Raw genomic sequence first — 22,162 nt, 5'->3', positions numbered from 1 at the left:
GACCAGAAACTATAAAACTCCTAGAGGAAAACATAAGCAAAACACTCTCTGACATAAATCACAGCAGGATCCTCTATGACCCACCCCCTGGAGTAATGGAAATAAAAGCAAAAATAAGCAAATGGGACCTAATTAAACTTAAAAGCTTTTGCACAATGAAGGAAACTATAAGCAAGGTGAAAATACAGCTTTCAGAATGGGAGAAAATAATAGCAAGTGAAGCAAATGACAAAGAATTAATCTCAAAAATATACAAGCAGCTCCTGTAGCTCAATTCCAGAAAAATAAACGACCCAATCAAAAAATAGGCTAAAGAACTAAACAGACATTTCTCCAAAGAAGACATACAGATGGCTAACAAACACATGAAAAGATGCTCAACATCACTCATTATCAGAGAAATGCAAATCAAAACCACAATGAGGTACTATCTCATGCCAGTCAGAATGGCTGCTATCAAAAAGTCTATAAACAATAAATGCTGAAGAGGGTGTGGAGAAAAGGGAACCCTGTTACACTGTTGGTGGGAATGCAAACTAGTACAGCCACTATGGAGAACAGTGTGGAGATTCTTTAAAAAACTGGAAATGGAACTGCCATACGACCCAGCAATCCCACTGGTGGGCATACACACCGAGGAAACCAGAATTGAAAGAGACGCATGTACCCCAATGTTCATTGCAGCACTGTTTACAATAGCCAGGACATGGAAGCAACCTAGATGTTCATCAGCATAAGATGTCCAGCAGGATAAGAAAGTTGTGGTACATACACACAATGGAATATTAGTCAGCCATTAAAAAGAATGCATTTGAATCAGTTCTAATGAGGTGGATGAAACTGGACCCTATTATACAGAGTGAAGTAAGTCAGAAAGAAAAGCACCAATACAGTATACTAACGCATATATATGGAATTTAGAAAGATGGTAATGATGACCCTATATGCGAGACAGCAAAAGAGATACAGATGTAAAAACCAGTCTTTTGGACTCTGTGGGAGAAGGCAAGGGTGGGATGATTTGAGAGAACAGCAATGAAACATGTATATTATCAGATATGAAACAGATTGCCAGCCCAGGTTTGATGCATGAGACAAGGTACTCAGGGCTGGTGTTCTGGGATGACCCTGAGGGATGGGATGGGGAGGGATGTGGGAGGGGGGTTCAGGATGGGGAACACATGTCACCCATGGCTGATTCATGTCAATGTATGGCAAAACCCACTACGATATTGTAAAGTAATTAGCCTCCAATTAAAATAAATAAATTAGTTTTTTTTAAAAAGTAATCCAAGGAGGGAGGTGAATCCACACTCCACAAATGTACTGGAATGTATGCTAAGTCAATAAAGCCTAGGCTGGGCCAAAAAAATAAAAATAAAAAATCCTTATGGCAAACCTGTAACCCAGACCCATAAAATAAGAATATCTGAGGCTGGGATCCAAGCATCAGTGTTTTTCTGTGAGGTTTCTTCCCAGACAGGTTCAAGGTGAAGCCAAGATTGGGAACCTGTGCTACAAACACTTCTCAAAGTGTGGCCAACCAACCAACAGTACCACAGGCACCTGGGCACTTGTTAGAAATGCACCACTCTAGGTCTCCCTCCAAACCTACTGCCTCAGAACCTGCATTCTGACAAGATTGCTGGGTGACTGGTATGCACAGGAAGTTTTGAGAAGCATTGCTCTATACAAAAGACGAAACAGACCACACAAACCTGGGCCTGATCACAATATTTGTCTAATATGTGTGTATTTATTACAGTTAAATTCCTTCATCAGCTGTGCATTAAGTACTTACATAAAAAGATGAACCTGACCACATATTCTACCCTCAAGGAGATCATAGTCTAATAAGGGAAATGTAATATCCTCATTAAAAATATAGTCTAAGTTAGGAATATCATAGAAAGCTTGATGGAAAAAGTGGCTGGTGATTTGGACCTGGAAGGAGGATACTCCGGGGAAGAGCCTTGAAAAATAAGTGATGCAGTTCGAATAAGTAAGTAATGTCAGGGTTAAACTTTCTATAGCATTTCTATTTATTCATGTATTTAATAAATATTTAGCTCTTACTATTTTTTCTTTGTATAGCTTTTATTTTTATGCTAAGATAAATGTTGATATATCCCATTAGTTTTTTTTCCCATTTTTAATTTAAATATATTTAAAAATATTTTTACAGTGTTGTGTTGGTTTCTGCCATACAGCAAGGCAAATCAGCCTTAATTATACATCCCTGCCCTCCCTCCCTTGCCTCCCTCCCCTCTCCCTATCCCATCCCTCCAAGTCATCACGGAGCTCCAGGCTGGGCTCCCTGTGCTACACAGGAACTTCTCATCAGTCATCCATCTTACACCTAATAGTGTGTATATGTTGATACTACTTTCTCTGTTCATCCCACTCTCCCTCCCCCACTGTGTCCACAAGTCTGTTCTCTACATTTGCATCTCCATTCCTTCCCTGCAAGTAGGTTCATCAGTACCATTTTTTCTAGATTCCACATATATGCTTGAATATGCTGTATTTATTTTTCTCTTTCTGACTTACCTCACTCTGTATAACAGGCCCTATGTTCATGTACCTCACTTAGAACTGACTCAAATTCATTCTTTTTTATGGCTGAGTAATATTCCACTGTATATATCTACCACATCTTCTTTATCCATTCATCTATTGATGGGTATCTAGGTTGCTTCCATGTCCTGGCTGTAGTAAATAGTGCTGCAGTGAACACTGAGGTACATGTGTCTTTTTCAATTATGGTTTTCTTAGAGTGTGTGCCCAGTAGTGCAGTTGCTGGGTCATATGGTAGATTTATTTCTAAAGGAAAAGGAATAAAGGAATATCCATACTGTTTTTAAAGGAATCTCCATACTGTTTTCCATAATGGCTGTATCAGTTTACATTTCCACTGGCAGTGTAGAAGAGTTCCTTTTTCTCCACACCCTCTCCAGCATTTATTGTTTGTAGATTTTTTGATGATGGCCATTCTGACTGGTGTGAGGAGATACCGCATTGTAGTTTATATTTGCATTTCTCTAATGATTAGTGATGTTGAGCATATTTTCATGTGTTTATTGGTCATTTGTATGTCTTCTTTGGAGAAATGTCTGTTTAGGTCTTCTGCCTATTTTTTGATTGGGCTGTGTATTTTGCTAATATTGAGCTGTATGAACTGCTTATACATTCTAGAGATTAATCCTTTGTCAGTTTCATTTGCAATTATTTTCTGCCATTCTGAGGGTTATCTTTTAATCTTGTTTATTGTTTCCTTTGCTTTGCAAAAGCTTTTAAGTTTAATTAGGTCTCATTTGTTTATTTTTGTTTTTATTTCCATTACTCTAGGTGGTGGGTTAAAGAGGATCTTGCTGTGATGTATATCAAAGAGTGTACTGCCTATGTCTTCCTCTTTATTATTTTTAACTGAACTATAGTTGATTTATAATGTTGTGTTAGTTTGAAGTGTACAGAAAAATGATTCAGTTATACATATACATGTCTATTCTTTTTCAGATTCTTTTCCCTAATAGGAAAAGAAAATATTGAGTAAAGTTCCCTGTGCTATACACTAGGTCCTTGTTGGTTATGTATGTTATATATAGTAGTATGTGTATGTTAATCCCAACCTCCTAATTCATAGCTCTACCTATTGCTATGTGAATAAAGCATACCATTACTCCTCCAGTGGTTCTTAAGACACAGTAGGGAAGAGAAGCATTAAGTAAGTAATGGCAAATAATTCTTCAGTGTCAGTGGTGGTAAGTGCTAAGGAAAAGGAAGGGGAGCTAGGAATCCATATGATTGAAGGACCAGACCCAGGCAGGGGTGGGAATTGTGGGAGAGGTTTCCATATGGAGGTAACACCTGGTTGAGAAAGGTTTAACTTAGAGTGGAGGGCATTCCCAGCAGAGGGAACAGTGGGGAGTGAGGCCAAAGCAAGAAGAAATGAACAAAAGAGCAAACCAATGAAATGGGTGTCCAGTGATATCTCATTGTTCATCTCCGATATTTTACATTGCCTCCCAAACTGGATACAACTAGCCTGGCCTTTAAACTTCCAATCCTTCCTCTTTTTTATTTTAAACCACTATATTGTTATACAAGTTACATACTATAAAATTTAACCATTCACCTGTTTGAAGTAATTCAATGGTGTTTAGTAAACTTGCTGAGTGGTGCAGCTATCTCCATATAGGATCCCTTGTGTGTGTTTGTGTGTGTGTGTGTGTGTGTGTTCTCAGTTGCTCAATTGTATCTAACTCTTTGCAATCCCAACCTCCTCTGTCCACGGGATTTGCCAGGCAAGAATACTAGTGTGTGTTACCATGCCCTCCTCCAGGGGATCTTCCTGACCCAGGGATCCAACCCGAGATTCTTGCATCTCTGGCATTGGCAGGCAGGTTCTTTACTGCTGCACCACCTGAGAAGCCCAAGATCCCTTGTGCCCCTTTACAATTAACCTGAATTCCCACTCCCAGCCCCAGGCAGCCAATAATCGATTTTCCATCTCTTGAGTAATCCTTAGGAGTGGAATTAGTGGATCATACCACGAGTTTAACTTTTTAAAGAATTGACGAACTCTTTTCTAAAGTGACAGCACCATTTTACAATCCTATCAGCAATGGATGAGGGTCCCCATTGCTGGGCATCCCTACCAACCCTTGGTGTTGTCTTCTTGACTGTGACCATCCTCAGTTCAGTTCAATTCAGTCGCTCAGTTGTGTCTGACTCTTTGCAACCCCATGGACTGCAGTACACCAGGCTTCCTTGTCCGTCATCAACTCCCGGAGTTTACTCAAACTCATGTCCATTGAGTCAGTGATGCCATCCAACCATCTCATCCTCTGTCATCCCCTTCTCCTCCCACTTCAATCATTCCCAGCATCAGGGTCTTTTCCAGTGAGTCAGTTCTTCACATCAGGTGGCCAAAGTATTAGAGTTTCAGCTTCAGCATCAGCCCTTCCAATGAATATTCAGGACTGATTTCCTTTAGGATGGACTGGTTGGATCTCCTTGCAGTCCAAGGAACTCTCAAGAGTCTTCTCCAACACCACAGTTCAAAAGCATCAATTCTTCAGCACTCAGTGGCTGTTAAGTAGTATCTCACCTCACCAACCTCTCTTCCCAATCTTACTTTCCAGCCCTCTCATTCTCAAGCCCACTCTTTACCCAACAAAAATGAACCTCCTGCTGTTTTTTTCCCAGTGGGGATCCTTGATATCCCCAAATTATGCCTTTGGTCACTCTTTGAATGTGTTCTTTGACTTGATATTGGAGGGAGAGGCATGGAAATTGAGAGCTCAAATGATTAAGAGTACAGAATGCTTTTGATTTCCCCACAACATGGACACTTGCAAATTCCTCCTCCAAACCCGGCCACCATACCTTTCCAAATATCTTCCCTGTGGTGTTAGTCACACTCGGCCTAGATGACTGCCTGGGCCTGAGCTGTGCAGATGCTTGTGCTTCCTTGGAGAAAATGCCAGGTGAAGTCAAAAATTAAGGAAAACTGACTACCCTTCCTATTGTCTGCAGGAAGAAGTATGCATTGAAATAACAGTAAATCTTGTTACAAAGACCTTAAGTCTCAACTTAGAAACTGGCTTGTGGTAGCCAAGACATCAGAGAATGATTTGCTATTTAGGAGGGAATTTGCTAACAGTCTTGAATTAATGACCACAGATGTATAAAAAGATGCTGTTGTGACAAAAAGCAGTGATCTGGTAACACTTCCTCAATTCCTCTTGCTGAGTGCTTTCTGATTATTTTAGTTTTGATTAGCACTTCCATTAGAAAATAGGAAGAAATTATAAGCAACTTGGCAAATGTTTGGTAGTGAAAACCAGTGAAATTCATAGTTTTAATATATACTGGGGGCTATATTTACACTTTTTAATTTTAATGTTTGTCTTGTTCAAGCAGATAAAAATGAACTATACAAAAATCCACCAATGCAGAAAACCTCTTGGAATCAGTAGTCATTCTTGACCCTTTGTAAATACATGCCCACCCCCTACCCCCACAAGAATTAGTTGTCAGCTTTCTGCTTATTCTGAATTTTTAGTACCTCCACTTGTAAGAGCAAAATAACTGTCTGCAATTTCTGAATTATTTCAAACTAGGTTTTAAATTATAAGGCTTAAAGTTTGCTTAAATAACTTATACTTGAGTGAACACTTCATTTTTCATGATGAGGTAAGTTGTATGAGCCCTTCAGTGGCCTTAATTCAATCCAGAGATTTGATTATTTCCTCCTGAGCTCTCATGGTTGGATAGTTTGAAGATATTTCTCAGATTGAATTGAAACTTGTAAGAGCTATGAAGCCTTATCATTTTGAGATTGAAATTTGCCTCAATAAATAAAAATCCTCTCAGAGTACAATTTTTAAAGCATTTAAAAAGCTATTTGATTGTTTTCATTATTTTCATGGGGAAGCAGTCTTGTAACAAAATTTTATTCCACAGAGTGAATTGAATATGAAGTAGTTATAGTGTCCAACTAGAAGAGGGAATGAATAATCATGAAATAAGAAACTATTGAAAAATGAGCCTTAATAGCACATCACTGAATTTCAGAGTTGCTGAAGAGATTGGCAGTTATTCAATTTCATCCCCAGATTTCTTAGATGAAGCAGTTGCAGAATGCTCCTGAAATTCAATGTCTATTCCCCAAACCCTATCTGTGCTCTTCAGGCTTCCTCCACTCCTTGCTCCCAGAAAACTGCCTTGAGACAAATTTCCCAAAGAAGTGAGAAACCATAGGTGTCAATGAGTCCTGTGATCCTCAGGCCTGGATCATCTCTATGAGCCTCCTCTTTCAGGCCCTCATTCATTCATCCTCTGTCTGCTTATCTCTGGAACTTACATCACACCAACCCCTCTAGGTCCTTGCTTTCCCTCCTGCATATGTTCTTCCGCTCTGTTGGCTCTTTCCCTCAGTTCATAAACATGTTTGAGATTCTCACACCTGTTAAAACATGCACACATACATACATTCACATTCATATCTGGACTTCCAAGTAAAATGACCTTCTGCACTCATGTTTTCAGATGGTTTACAGTCCATAGCCATGATTGATAAAATAAAAAGTTGATCACAGGATGGTAAGCATCTGCAGATGGGAAACATTTGCAGAAATGGCACCAAAAACATGACGTTGAAGAACTCAATATGTTACATACCTTAAGCCTATACTACATTATCTGTAAATTGTATCTCAAGAAAAACAATTAGAAAAAACCCCATGAAACTGAAGCTGCAGAACTGATGGACTCCTCTGGAAGGTGGAGGCCATCAAGAGTTCAGCTCCAGTGGGTAATGGGCTTCTGGTGGCTTTAGGCAATCCTTGGCTTATGAGTGTGCTACTTTAACCTCTCCCTCTGTCTTCACATATCCTCCTCTTCTGTGTCCATGTCTTCCCTCTTCTGACTTTTATAAGGATGTTTGTATTTGTATTTAAGTTTATTCAGATAATCCAGGGTGACCTCATCTCAAGATCCTTAACTCTATTACATCTACAAAGATCCTTTTCCCCCACAAAAGTCTTATTTGCAGGTACTGGGGTTTAGGATGTGGACATGTCATTTAAATGTCTGCCATTCAACCCACTACAATGTTGTCTTTAAATTATTATTTATTTCCAGGGGAAATAAGTCATTCCATTGATCATAAATAAACAGAATGTGGGTCAAAATTACTACTTGTCATTTTTCCTAGGTACCAGTGTCCCTTTTGATAATCTAATTTTTAGCTCTATTTACATTTGTGAAAGTGAAAGTTGCTCAGTCAGTGTCTGACTCTTTGCGACCCCATAGACTATACAGTCCATGGAATTCTCCAGGCCAGAATACTGGAGTGGGTAGCCATTCCCTTCTCCATGGAATCCTCCCAACCCAGGGATCGAACCCAGGTCTCCAGCATTACAGGCAAATTCTTTACCAGCTGAGCCACCAGGGAAGCCCAATTACATTTGTAAGTGCTAGCAAAAAAAATGCTTGTTATCAAGACAAAGTAGAAATTGAGTAACTTGCTTGTAAATCAGATCTTTTGGTTTGTTTCACTTTAAGCGGGCATCTCGGTCAATGTTAGAACGATCTGAGCAGCAGATCAGGGCGGCTTCTGGTTTGGAGGAACTACTGCAGATCACACACTTCGAGGACTGGAAGCTATGGAGATGCCGACTGAAGCTCAAAAGTCTCACCAGCACAGACTCTCGCTCAGCATCCCATCGGTCCACCAGGTTTGCGGCCACTTTCTTTGACATGGAGACACTCAAAGGTAGGTGTGTGCAGGCGGAGGCCGAGTCCTACTCTTTATCTGATAGTAATGAATGCGCCAGCTTCTACTGAAAGTCTGAGCAGGGCAGGCACGTGGCAAGGAGAAGAAAAGCGGGTCTTTGATTTCATAGCTTTGATTTAGTGGAGAATTCTGGTTTCCTGTGTTTACTCAGCAGAGAAATCGACCCAATATGATTTTGAGATCAAAATTCAATACCAAATAACACTTCACAATATAGAAATATAGTAAACTCAGAGTTATGAGGGCAAAACAAACCCAGAAAGACTGTTCTTAATAGAAAAAAAATCATTGAATTTACTTAAAAAATAAAAAAACTTGGGCATTCATTAAATAAGGAGCATTCAATGGCCAGACATACATGGATGAAAACCAGTATATTAGCTATAGCTTTTTATGTCTTCAAAATTCTGTGATTTTTTAAAGTAAGAATGAAAAGCAGAATTTAGAAGCTGAGTTGGAATAATGCTTACTGGTATTACTAGGAGAATAATGGAAAGGAAAATTCTCTAGACAAAAGAATCCAGATTCTGGACTAGAAAATAACATGATTTGAAATAAAGGGAATGACTCTTCCCTAGTAAGCTTTGCAGGTTCTTTATAAGAAAATCATTGTCTTGATGTACTGTCCTGTAATGAAAGAATCACTTGCCAAATACAGTTGTGTGACCTCCAATTAGACATTTAGCTTTTTTCTTTCCTTTTTTAAAAAATTTTTTGGCCATGACACACACCTTACTTCCTTCCGCAAGCAGGGATGGAACCCATGTCCCCTGCAGTGAAAGTACAGAGTCCTAACCACTGGACCAACAGGAAAGTCTAGCATCTCACTTTTTGATGACATGTCACAAGAACACAAGAAGCCACCGTAGCATTGATGAGCTAACATTTTAGATTTGATTAACATATGATTACCTAGTATTGGATTGTAGCTATTGCATAATAATTCAAATGGATTGCTCAGCCAAAATTATTCTTGTCTTTCTCTATAAAGTTATCTTTATTTTCTTCAATTTGTAAAAGGATGATGTTGAATGGGCTGCTGTTGTTGGCTGTGGGGAAAGCTGTGCATAGGCAGAATAAATCCCTTGGCAGCACTGAGGCCCGGGTGTGAAGAGGATGCTTGATGCGTATGTGTATGACTATGTCTGAAAGAGTTGAGATGGTTGGAACCATGGCCTAGAACCCAATTTAGCCAGAGGTCTGCAAATCTACTTGTTTCTATGTGGTGAACTAGCATGGACTTCATGAAAGTAAAGGGATGAGACTTCATCTGAAGATTCAGGGCTTTAACCAGATTACCTGCCTGAAGGCCTTAGGCAAGCCTGAAGCTACTCTGAAGATGGAGATAGAGAAGCAATTACCATAAAACTAAGACAAGGTAATTTTAAAAAGTCGTTGATGTTGAAATAAACATTTTCTAAGGAGGAAACCATAACATTTAAAAAAAATTTTAAAAATCATAAATTAAATACAGAATTTGCTAACTCTAAAATGTCTCTTATTACATGGCAGGTGGGGGATCATCTAAAGTTAATTACTAAGAAGTAACAGGTGGCGCTAGTGGTAAAGAGCCTGCCTGCCAATGCAGGAGACATAAGAGATGCAGGATCGGTCCCTGGGTCAAGACAATCCCCTGGAGAAGGAAATGGCAACCCACTCCAATATTCTTGCCTGGAGAATCCCATGGACAGAGGAGCTAGGCAGGCTACAGTCCATAGGGTTGCACAGAGTTGGGCATGACTGAAGCGACTTAGCACACACAGAAGTAGCAAATAATGAAACCCATGTGGTATCCCAATGATAATTTCTTATATTTCATGTATTTCAGGATAATTCCCCGAGGAAGAGCAGCCCTGCTGGGCAGTAGGAAAGGAAGTAGAGATATGAAGCCTTTACTCAGTGACAGTGGTCATAGTTCCACACAGCGTTCTGACTTTCAAAACTTGCTTTTATAAAAAAGCAAATGGAAAGCAACATTTAAGTGGAATTTTAAACAAGAAAGAGTTTTTAAAGTTGATTACTTGTTATTTCAGTGATTTATGATTAATAATAGTGATTTAAACAGTACCTAATTGGATAATTTATTTCTCATGTTTACAGCCTTCAGGCTCTGTATGTAAATATTCATAATCAAACATTTTAAATGGTTTGTTGGGCTAAAAGATTTTATTATGGAAAAGGAAAGTTTAGGTAAACTGTGTAGTGTAGGCAGTGCTTTTCAGCCAGCCAAACATACTTTGTGTTTTCAATGATCTAAGAAGCAACATATGAGGAAATTTGAGATTAAGGGGGGGCGGAAAGGAGAAAAGCTGTGGGAAAGATGTCTTAAGGGAATAATTTATAGACTAGCATCAGATTTGCAACAATAATATTTTATCTGTATCCTTCAGGTAGGAGTTTGCTCTATCTGTTCTAGTGGAAACACATTCACATATATAGGAATTCAGAATGTGAGCAGAGACCAATTAGATTTTTGAACATAAGATAAAAACAAAGAAGAGTTTATCTATTGCTGTGTAACACATTACCCCAAAACTTAGTTGCTTCAGACAGCATGTTTTGATCTCACAGTTTCTGTGGGTCAGCAGTGCAGACATGGGCTCAATTGGTGTCTCTCCTTCAGGGTCACTCCGGAGGCTTCAGTCAAGGTGTCAGCTTGGGCTATAGGCACCATCTCACAGTTCAGTTAGGGCTGGATGTGCTTCCAAGTTTCCTGAGTGGTTGCTGGCAGGGTTTAGTTCCAGACAGGCTGTTGGGCCGAGGATCCCACCTCCATTACCACCTGTTGGATAGAGACCACCCTCACTTGCCTGCCATGTGGGTCTTTCCAACATGGTGACTTGCTTCCTCTAAGGCTGCGGTTGAGAAGGCAAGAGAGGGTGCCAGCAAGAGAGGGTGACTGCTAGCGAGGTGGAGAGCAGTCTTTGTTAAGTTCACCATGGATGTGCCATCCCACCATTCTTGCTGTCTTTTCTTCATAAGAATTGGGGTACTAGGTCCAGCACACATGCAGAGGAGGGGATGACAGAAGGGTATGAACGCCAGGAGGTGGGCATGATTGCGGCTCAGATTAGAAGCTCCCAGCCACAGAGGGTTTTAGCCACCCCCACCCCCAGCCTATATAATTGACTCGACAATTCCATGACAAACTAAAAGAAAGTCTAAATCTTGCCAGTATCACAAATTTGAATCATTTCCCAGAAACAGCCACAGAAAGGCTATATAACATTATCAAAATCTAATTTAAAAAAATGAACTTTGAGAGAAAGGCAAGTGTATTTTACAGGAATGTATGTAATCTTTTTTTTTTTTTAATTCCCTGAGGCTTGTTTCTTGTTTCCCACAAATTCGTTAGAATGGCCAGAAAATTGCTCCTTTCATCAAAATGAATCAGCTTATTTCATCATTTGATAGAAACGTCAGTATCGGGTGTTTGCAAATGAGAACACTCTGACTTGAGGAACACTTAAATTTTCATTCATATGTTTGCCATATATAGTTACTTAAGCAACCAACAGAAATGTATTTCCTAATGGTGCTAAAACCTAGTCACCCCTGACTTAAACGAGAAGAAATGCTCTCCAACTATGTCCTGTAAATTGCTTAATAAATAATGCTTACATGTTATTGCTTTACATGCATTAATTTACTTCCTTATTAGCCAGCCTCTCCAGATGTACCCAATGTAGTTATATCCAGGACATGGTGTTTATACTAGCGGAAAGTAGAATTAGTGGCTATGAAGGGATCATAAACATGGAAAGGAACACAGATTTGGGTTGTAATTTTTCTGCCAACAATTCTTGGTTAAAGCCAACCCAGATACCCATCTTGTGAAATCAACAAGCTTGATATATACAAGAATGATGGTGCTGAGCAAACCCTGGTACATGTAGGCAGGTCAGGGCCATTTGTTCTGCTGACCCAATGGACTGCCTCTCTGCAGTTATAGACGAGGAATGGCAAAGAACACAGTGCAGCCCTCGAGAGACCTGCGTGGAGGTGGCCAGTGAGCTGGGGAGCAGCACGGACACATTCTTCAAGCCTCCCTGTGTGAACGTGTTCCGGTGTGGCGGCTGCTGCAACGAAGAGAGCCTCGTCTGCGTCAATACCAGTACCTCGTACGTTTCCAAGCAGGTAGGAGGACACGAGCCCTCTGTGGCCCTGATGCTGGTGGCGTTGACAGCTACCGCTCAGCTGGTTGCCAGCGCTGTCTCAGTGCCTTAGCTGCATCATTTTATTTAACCCTGAAACAAGCTCAAAGGGGAGCTTATCATCTTATCGTTGAGGAAATGGAGAGTCAGAGAGGGGCTCCAGATTCACCCGAGGTAGTTATATCTAGGACTGTCTCTCTGATGCTATGATGTCAAGGATCAGAAAATCATATGGAAGTCACTAAGGCAGACATTTCAAGCAACAAAGATAGCCACACTGACTTGTGTTATTAATTACGTACCACGTTGTTCAGATGGAGTGATTGAGAAGAGTTTGAAGAAGGGAATGGGCAGGGTAGGGGAAGGAAGAAGGGCTGATGAAGTACCCAGAGCTGCTAGAAAGGGGGAGCTGTTCCCACCCTTAGACTGAAGAGGCCAGAGGGTGGAGTGGTTATGGGAACCCAGAGAGGAAGTGGGGAAGAGGGCTGCAGGACTGGCTGGGTGAGGGGCAGCCACTGCCCACCCTTATCCTGGCAGGGAGAGGAGGCAGGGTGGGGGAGGTATGGAGGCTTATAGATGTAGTCCGTGGAGGTCAGCATCCTTGGACACTGCCCAGTGGGGAAGGAAGAAAAGAGGATGGCATCTCCAAAGGGGCAGATGGAGAATATCTAGCACAGAAGACCTTTGGAAAGAATCCTCCAGTCCCCAAGAAAGAAAGAATTCTTCTCTCTTATCTTATAAAACCTCTTTTGCTCAGTAGATAAGTTTTTCTTTGTATTGCTACCATATTGTTGTAAAATGTATATGGCATGCATGCGTGCTTAGTCACTCAGTCACGTCCGACTCTTTGCAACTCTATGGACTACAGCCCACCAGGCTCCTCTGTCCATGGGTTCTCCAGGCAAGAATACTGAAGTGGGTTGCCATACCCTCCTCCAGGGGATCTTCCCAACCCAGGGATCGAACCCACCTCTCTTAAGTCTACTGCATTGGCTGATGGGTTCTTTACCACCAGTGCCACCTGGGAAACCCATATATGGCATAGTGGAGCAGTAATAACAAACTTAGGAAAGAAAACATACTAAAAAGCTGTAAGCCAAACTATATTCCTTTTGGTTCAATGTTGCAAATCTCTCACACATATTGATATATTTATTTAATTGTCACATTTGCCTCTACAATCTAGTCTCATGATTGGGAAAAGAGGTACTGCAATAAAAATTATTATTATTCTGTAAGATATTATGAAAAAACTTGAACAAACTTTTTGGCCAACCTAATACATAACTTATCTTGTTCGGAAGGAAAGAATGGAATGCTGATTTGTTTTGGTACTAGGTTAACGTACCCTTACTTTCCCCCCCATACCTCTTAAAATAGCCCTTAAAGTTTAGAGTTTCTTTTTCTAAATTCTTTTAGAGAATCTTGGATTGTAAAAGTTCTGACCTCTACTGTTTGACAATCAGAGGGGGAAAAATGACATGACTATGGTTAAGCATCAACTGTCAGTAGAAACAAAGGTTGCGTAACGTAAGAGGCTTTAGTTCGTGACTGTGTTATACCCTAGAGTATACTGAAAAATTTCGCAAGATGAAGTTCATGCAAAATAAACACTCTTAAAAACACTCTTACTTAGACTTATGGAAGTACCATTACATATTGAAAGGTCAGGACAAACACAACTTTAATGGATTGTTTCCACTTAATAGATAATTGAATATTTTGACTGTTGTCCACAACAAATGAGTTTCCAAGAATATGCTTAAGTGTAAGTGTTCAGCAGTTTTTCTTTCCAAATATGCATATTTGAACATTGTAATAGTGTTTTCCAAAAAACTTCTCATCCCAAAGTTATGGGCTATTCAGTGAAATACCTCTTAGAAGCTAAGTGAATAAATGAAGACTCTATGTAGCAAGGACTATGTGGAATGGTAATTGAATGGACAGAACATTAAAATCAAGTTCAAATTCACCTGTACATCAGAGAACCACTCTAGAATTAAAGTAATTGATACTCTTGGCAAGTAAATTTTACTTGCTGAGGTTCCATCTTGCAGCTCCTGGTCATAGCAGTTTTATTCCAAAAAGTAATAAGGCATGTTCTTGACAGTATGCCCTCTGGCTGTGGAGTAGACTGTCTGGGTTCAGATCCCCATCCTCCCAGTCAATAGTTATGTAGTCTTAGGCCAGTTATTTAACCTCTCTTTCCATCTGTTTCTTCACCTGTAGAGTTGGGGGGTAATAAAACCAACCTATAATGCTGTTATAAGGGATAAATGAATTAATATAAAGGTACTTACAACAGGGGCTGGCATATGGAAACATAGAAAAAATGATATTCATGTTACCTATAATTGTTTGGGCATGATGGTCTTATATCAGTCAGTTTTTACTCTGTAATGCTGAATAAACAACACCCTAAAACTTAGTGGCTTCAAACAATAATGACATTCTCATTCATGTATCTGAGATTCAGTTACTTTAGAGTTTAGGCTCAGCGGGGCTTGATGCCAAGCTGCAGGTTGAGTCCAGGTCTGGTCCCCGTGTCTTTCATCCCTTAGACCAGCAAGACTGCCAGATTGTGCTGTTGTCATGTCTAGAGCAAATGCATGAGACAGCGAGCCCCAGAAAGCACACATAGTCCAAGTCTATGCTTGTGCCAAAGCAAGTCACATGGCCAAGTCCAAAGTCAAGGAACAGGAAACTATATTCCTTCGGTGGAGACGGCGTGGGAAGGGACAAGTAAATCGTTTTGAACAGTTATCTCTTCACCATGGTTGCAAAGAAACTTCATAGCTGTAATTTCATTTAATCCTTACAATTTACACTCAGACTTAAAGCAGGAACAGGGAGCATTTCACAAACTAACTATTTTAGAAGGGTACTAGGGACACCAAGAAGTTAAGAGATTTGACCAAACTTAAATACTTGATAAAGTGATGTAAAGGCCCTGGTCTTCTGATTTGCAGCCCAGCATTCTTTCTATCACACCAGCCCTCAACCTTATCAGTTCTATCTTAATGGACAACTTTGCTAAAGTCACAACCGTAAGGGACAAAGGCAAAAATGCAGACTGTAGACATGATTATTTTTTTGTAAAACAAACAAATATATGTGTTATAGTTCTCTTTCTCTACTCTAGCTCTTTGAGATATCAGTGCCTTTGACATCAGTACCTGAATTAGTGCCTGTTAAAGTTGCCAACCATACAGGTTGTAAGTGCTTCCCAACAGCTCCCCGCCATCCATTCTCAATTATTAGAAGATCCATCCAGATCCCAGAAGAAGATCGGTAAGCCTTTCTTACACTTGTTACACTTGTTAAGCCTTTCTTACACTATGCTTGTTCTTGCCTTGCTGAAGCTGTGTGTGGCGAATCCGTCATTAATTACAGAGTGGTCTCTCTTGCTTCAAGCTCTTTGTCTTTTAGGTTCTAACCCATATCTGTGGGTAATGAGTGTTTGGCAAGTGTATTTTTTACTAGGTGTTACTTGTATATTGCAGGATGTCAAAAAGCTCGGTGGCTGTGAACTCAGCATGTAAACTTGTGGGCACCTTTGTTCTTAATGCACATAGTTTGATGCAGTTGTAAAACTCAACTCCAGCTTCAAATTTGGCATCTGTCCCCTCATTCCAGAACAAGCATTGGATAAAACTCATTTCAGGCTGTTTATATATTTAAGTCCCAAAGTTAGGAGGGGAAAAAGGCTCCTGGCGTCATTGGAGAGTGGCAAAGCTATCTGCATCTGATTTGGGCATTTTTTAACCCCTCCTCTTAAGTTTACCAAATGGGAAATTGTATTTTAAATGAAAATGACTTAAACTTAATTTGACTAGACATTTTCTTGTGAGGATTTTGTGATTCTTTCTGAGACAAATTATGACACCCTAAAGTATTCTGAAATCAAAGGTCAGAATCATTGATTTGGGAAAAAATAATTTAATACAGAGAATCAAAGGGCAAATTACAACCATTGAATAAAAATATAAAGTAATTAAGTTGGAGACTTTGATCTTGCAGAACTAAAGGAGGAAACTGTGTGAGTGGCTAGTGAAGGAGTGAGCCTTAAGCCAAGCAGACCCCTCTGCCTTTCTCAAGTAGAAGAGAAAGCTCATGGAAAAGGAACATTTACAAAATGTTCCTGCTGTCTGGCCAGCATTCTTATCTCCATTTTACAGACGATGATGTTTAGGAGCTGTGTTAGAACACTATTTACTTTCGGTAAATAAGCTTTGTTGACAGCTAATTTGCATAGTTTTTAACACCAATCCTCTTAAAAAGATTATAACTTTCCAAAATTACAGTTTCATTTCCAAAGGTTTCCACAGAGAATATTTGTAATTACAGAATTACTGTCTAATAACATGTTCTTCATAAATATGAATCAAGCTCCTGAAAATCTTCACTGTTCTCTACTCAGAAATGTATTCAACATTTAAAAAAAATGCTCCAAAGGTATGATTACCTTTGAAAGCTTTAAAATATGATTTATTGTCTTCTTTTCCTAGTTGCTCCCATTCCAAGAAGCTCTGTCCTGTTGACATGCTCTGGGATAGCAACAAATGTAAATGTGTTTTACAGGAGGAGAATCCACTCGCAGGAATGGAAGGTAATGATTGCAGTGGTGAAATAATAACAGTAATAACAATAACAATAACAACTAGTATTTATTGACACGATTTAAAGCAATTGTGTAATCTTTTTATATATATCAACTAATTTACTCCTCCCAACAATCCTATAATGTATGATTAATGCCTCTTTTCCTCTTTTCTTTTTACAATTACAAAATGGACACAACCAGGATGTCTAGTAATTTTTCTCAAGGTCACACAGCTAAGAGTGATAGAAGCAGTGAGATTCCAGAGCCTTTCAGTATAATTATATAGTAAGTCCATCAATGCATCATTCTGCTTTTTAATCTTAAAGCCCCAAATGATTAGAGTATCTCAAAGCAATGAATTTGAAAGGGGATGATAACCTTTAATGAAAGCCACTTCAGAACTAAACACGAGTCAACCACATTTTACTAACTTGTTGTATAAAAACCTCACAGGAACCTCAGGTAATTTTGAACTTGGTTTCTTTCAACTGTGTCTTGTGAAAACATGCCAGTAATTTGAGAAAATGGTGAATAAGAGATGACTTCTTCTGACACACGGGTAAAGTAAAAGCAAAACATGGCTCTTGGACTCAGGGGAGTTGGGAGGCGGATGAGCTAGGCTCTCATCATCGCACGTAACTCTTAACACTCTGATTTTTGATCACGAACATCTGTCTGAAAACAAATGCACTTTTTATTGATTTCCAAGGTAACTTGACATGATTCCACTGTAAAGATCACAAGGACTCATGTGTTTTGAACCTTGCTTGTTTTTCCAACTGTGATCTACAAGCAAGATTAGTAAGGAGTAAACTGTAAGGAAATCTGTCCCAGAAACTGTGAATAACAAGCTAACCTTATGCTTCTGTCTCTCAGCTTCCAAATGTTTTCATGAAAGCTCAGCCCAGGGTTTCATGGAACCTTCAAGTTCATGTAGTTTAAATGACCATGCATATCTTTTTGAAAATTGAAGTATAGTTGATTTACAATGCTTCAGGCGTACAGCAAAATGCTTCAGTCATACACACACACACACACACACACACATCCATATATATTCTTTTTCAAATTCTTTTCTGTTGTTACAAGATATTGAATATACTTCCCTGTGTTATATAGCAGGTCCTAGTGTTTTATCTGTTTTATGTATAGTAGTGTGTAAATGTTAATCCCAAAGAAGGTGAAAGTGAAAGTGAATTTGCTCACTTGTGTCCAACTCTTTGCGACCCCATGGACTGTAGCCTACCAGGCTCCTCCATCCATGGAATTTTCCAGGCAAGAGTACTGGAGTGGGTTGCCATTTCCTTCCCCAAGGGATCTTCCCAACCCAGCGATCGAACCCGAGTCTCCCACATTGCAGACAGATGTTTTACCATCTGAGCCACCAGGGAAGCCCTTGTTAATCCCAAACTCCTAATTTATCCTCTCCTCCCTTTCCCTTTGGTAACTGTCTTCTGTATCTGTGAGTCTATTTCTGTTTTGTAAATGAGTTCATTTGTATCATTTTTTTAAGATTCCACATATAAGTGATATCATATATTTGTCTTTGTCCACTTACTTCACTGAGTATGATAATCTCTAGGTCTATCCATGTTGCTGCAAATGGTATTATTTCATTCCTTTTTATGGCTGAGTAGTATTCCATTATGTATATGTACACCATCTTTTATCCATTCACCTATTGGTGGACATTTAGATTGCTTCCATTTCTTGGCTATTGTAAACAGTGCTAATATTGGGGCGCATGTATCTTTTCAAATTATAGCCTTCACCATTCGCAGATAAGTGTCCAGGAGTGGAATTGCTGGGTTATCTGGTAACTCCATAAATGCCCATGTTGATTTTGAATGCCATGTACATCCTTCCCACCAAGTCTTCAGCTGTCCTCTGCTAGAATATACATCAGTCATGAGGAAACTTGCCAAACCCACTGAGGCAGCCCAGTTACACTGGGCACACTCTTGTTGCTAGTAAACTATATGGAACCTGAATATCTTTCTCTCTAGGACAGTGCTATCCAATGGAGTTACAGTGAAAGTTACATATATAACTTATATTTTATAGTACTCTCATTAAAAAGGTCAAAATAAGAAGATAAAATTATTTCTAATGTGTTTTAATCTAAAATATTTTAAAAAAAACACTCATTTCAGTGTGTAAACAATATAAAATTCAACAATGATATATATCTTCATTCTTGTGCTAAGTCCTTGAAATCGAGTGTGTATTTTACACTTACAACACATCTCAGTTCAAACTTGCCATTTCATGCTCATTCTGGCCTGGAGCTATCATACTGGACATCCCAGCTCTAGAGCATCAACTCGTTAGTTCAGGTTTACCCTCTAGAACCATGTCATACTGATCTAGTTCTTTCTCCATGTGACCCATTTTTAAACTGTTAGAAAGTTATTGTGTGGAATCTAAAAAGTGGTACAAATGAATTTATTTACAAAACAGAAATAGAGTCACAGGTATAGAAGACAAACTTATGGTCGCCAAGGGGGAAAGGTTCAGTTCAGTTCAGTCGCCCAGTCGTGTCTGACTCTTTGCGACCCCATGGACTGCAGTACGCCAGGCTTCAGATTGGGAGTAACAGATACATACTGCAAGTGAAAAGTGAGTGTTAGTTGCTCAGTAGAGTCCAACTCTTTGTGACCCCATGGACTGCAGCCTACCAGGCTCCTCTGTCCATGAGATTTTCCAGGCAAGAATACTGAAGTGGGTTGCCATTCCTTTCTCCAGGGGATCTTCCCGGCCCAGGGATCGAACCTGGGTCTCCCGCATTGCAGGCAGATTCTTTACTGTCTGAGCCACCAAGGAAGTCCCAGATAAACAGTACTATACATAAAAGAGATACACAACAAGGACTTACCGTTTAGCACAGGGAACTCTATGCAATACTCTGTAATGACTTATATGGGAAAAGAATTTTAAAAAGAGTGGATATATGTATAACCAATTCACTTTGCTGTACTTCTAAAACTAACACAATATTGTAGATCATCTATATTCCAATAAAAATAGGTTCCACAAAGAAAGTTATTGTGGAAAACTGTATACATAGAACTTAAGGTGGTTCTATCCCTCGGGGTCATCCCAGTGCACCAGCCCTGAGCACCCTGCCTCATACATAGAACCTGGACTGGCGATCTATTCCATATCTGAGGGATGGGATGGGAGAGGGGATCAGGATGGGGAACACATGTACACCCATGGCTGATTCATGTGAATGTATGGCAAAAACCACCACAATATTGTAAGGTAACTTGCCTCCAATTAAAACAAAAATAAATAAATAAATAATAAAATAAAAAAATCCCAAATTAAAAAAATTTATTCCTTAAAAAAAAAAAGAACTTAAGGTGGTTCTAGTTACGGTTTCCCTGGTACACAGCTCCTGGGGGAGAGATTGGTATTCAGGAGTTTACTTGCAGGAATGCATTCAAAGGTGAAGGGGCAGGGGCAGGACTGGGCAGGGGGAAAAGTTGAACTATATGGCAGTTGCTGAGAGGCGTGAGCCAAGCCTGTGGGGGGATGTCTCAATTGAGACAGAGGGGCTGGGTCCTATGGATTGGTCACTGGATATGGGCTTCCTCTAGAGGGGATATAACCTTGGGGGAGCCAGCTTCTTTCTGCTGAAGGTAATTCCTGCAGAGGGACTTAGCTGGTATACATGTATTTTGAGAGTAGGGAAAGTAATGGAGAAAGAGAGGCGTGCTCTGAGCAGGGGAAAAATGAGTGCTCAGAGCTGGAAGGGAGAGAACCCAGCACATCAGGGTGCTAGAAGATGTTCAGCGTGGTAAGGACGTAGAGGCAGGGGGCGGGGTAGATATGAGAGAGGAAGCCAGGGAGCTTCATGGGAGACCTTGTGAACTGTGTCCCAGAGCTTGGATGTGATGTTAAGCACAAAACAAAACCACTCAACAAGTTCAAGTAGACAGAGACAGCACCAATTAGGATTTCAACAAAATCAACCCAGGGACAGTGTACAAGAGAAGAGATTGGCTTGGGGCAGGCAAGGATGAAGGGACCCTTTTGGGAAGTTGTGGCAATGACAGAAGTGAGAGGCATGAGGTAGCCTAGATCACAATCATTTCTAATTTTCATCTCCCACAATGCAGTTGACATGGGCCAAGTTCACAGTCATGTCTCAAGTGGCCTCATCAAACTCATGACATGTACTGAGCTTCAGTTCAGTTCAGTCACTCAGTCGTGTCCGACTCTTTGCGACCCCATGAATCGCAGCACGCCAGGCTTCCCTGTCCATCAAAAACTCCCGGAGTTTATTCAAACACATGTCCATTGAGTCGGCGATGCCATCCAGCCATCTCATCCTCTGTCATCCCCTTCTCCTCCTGTCCCCAATCCCTCCCAGCATCAGGGTCTTTTCCAATGAGTCAAATCTTCGCATGAGGTGGCCAAAGTATTGGAGTTTCGGCTTCAGCATCAGTCCTTCCAATGAACACCCAGGACTGATCTGCCTTAGGATGGACTGGTTGGATCTCCTTGCAGTCCAAGCGACTCTCAAGAGTCTTCTCCAACACCACAGTTCAAAAGCTTCAATTCTTCGGCGCTCAGTTTTCTTCACAGTCCAACTCTCACATCCATATATGACCATTGGAAAAACCATAGCGTTGACTAGACGGACTCTTGTTGGCAAAGTAATGTCTCTGCTTTTTAATATGCTATCTAGGTTGGTCATAACTTTCCTTCCAAGGAGTAAGCGTCTTTTAATTTCATGGCTGCAATCACCATCTGCAGTGATTTTGGAGCCCCAAAAAATAAAGTCTAACACTGTTTCCTCATCTATTTCCCATGAAGTGATGGGACAAGATGCCATGATCTTAGTTTTCTGAATGTTGAGCTTTAAGCCAACTTTTTCACTACTGTTCACTAAATACTCCCCCCCGCCCATACATGTGGCTATTAAGCCAACTGCCTTTCTATAATGACTTCTCTTCCCTGAAAGAGGACATGTGAATTAGTGAATTGAAGTCCAATTTCATCTTGTTAGATTTAGGCCATTGCACTAAACTGTTTCCAAAAACAAAAACAGAAAACTAACAGTACCCAAAAAAGGAAAAAAAGGGGAGTCCTGAC

At 40.1% G+C, this 22,162-nt stretch overlaps 1 protein-coding gene across 1 annotated transcript in view; it reads left to right on the top strand.

Moving 5' to 3' along the window:
- The window catches only part of VEGFD (vascular endothelial growth factor D), a 43,007-nt gene that overhangs the window by 16,755 nt on the left and 4,090 nt on the right, over positions 1 to 22,162 (top strand). Inside the window, exons 2-5 of the mRNA XM_043458395.1 lie at positions 8,071 to 8,281; positions 12,249 to 12,439; positions 15,599 to 15,747; positions 16,965 to 17,065. Coding sequence (XP_043314330.1) covers positions 8,071 to 8,281; positions 12,249 to 12,439; positions 15,599 to 15,747; positions 16,965 to 17,065 — 652 coding nt within the window. The remainder of the gene's footprint in view (positions 1 to 8,070; positions 8,282 to 12,248; positions 12,440 to 15,598; positions 15,748 to 16,964; positions 17,066 to 22,162) is intronic.

The sequence above is a fragment of the Cervus canadensis genome, chromosome X (assembly GCF_019320065.1).
Source record: "Cervus canadensis isolate Bull #8, Minnesota chromosome X, ASM1932006v1, whole genome shotgun sequence".
Lineage (NCBI taxonomy): Eukaryota > Metazoa > Chordata > Mammalia > Artiodactyla > Cervidae > Cervus > Cervus canadensis.
This window is presented reverse-complemented; position numbering and strand designations above follow the sequence as displayed.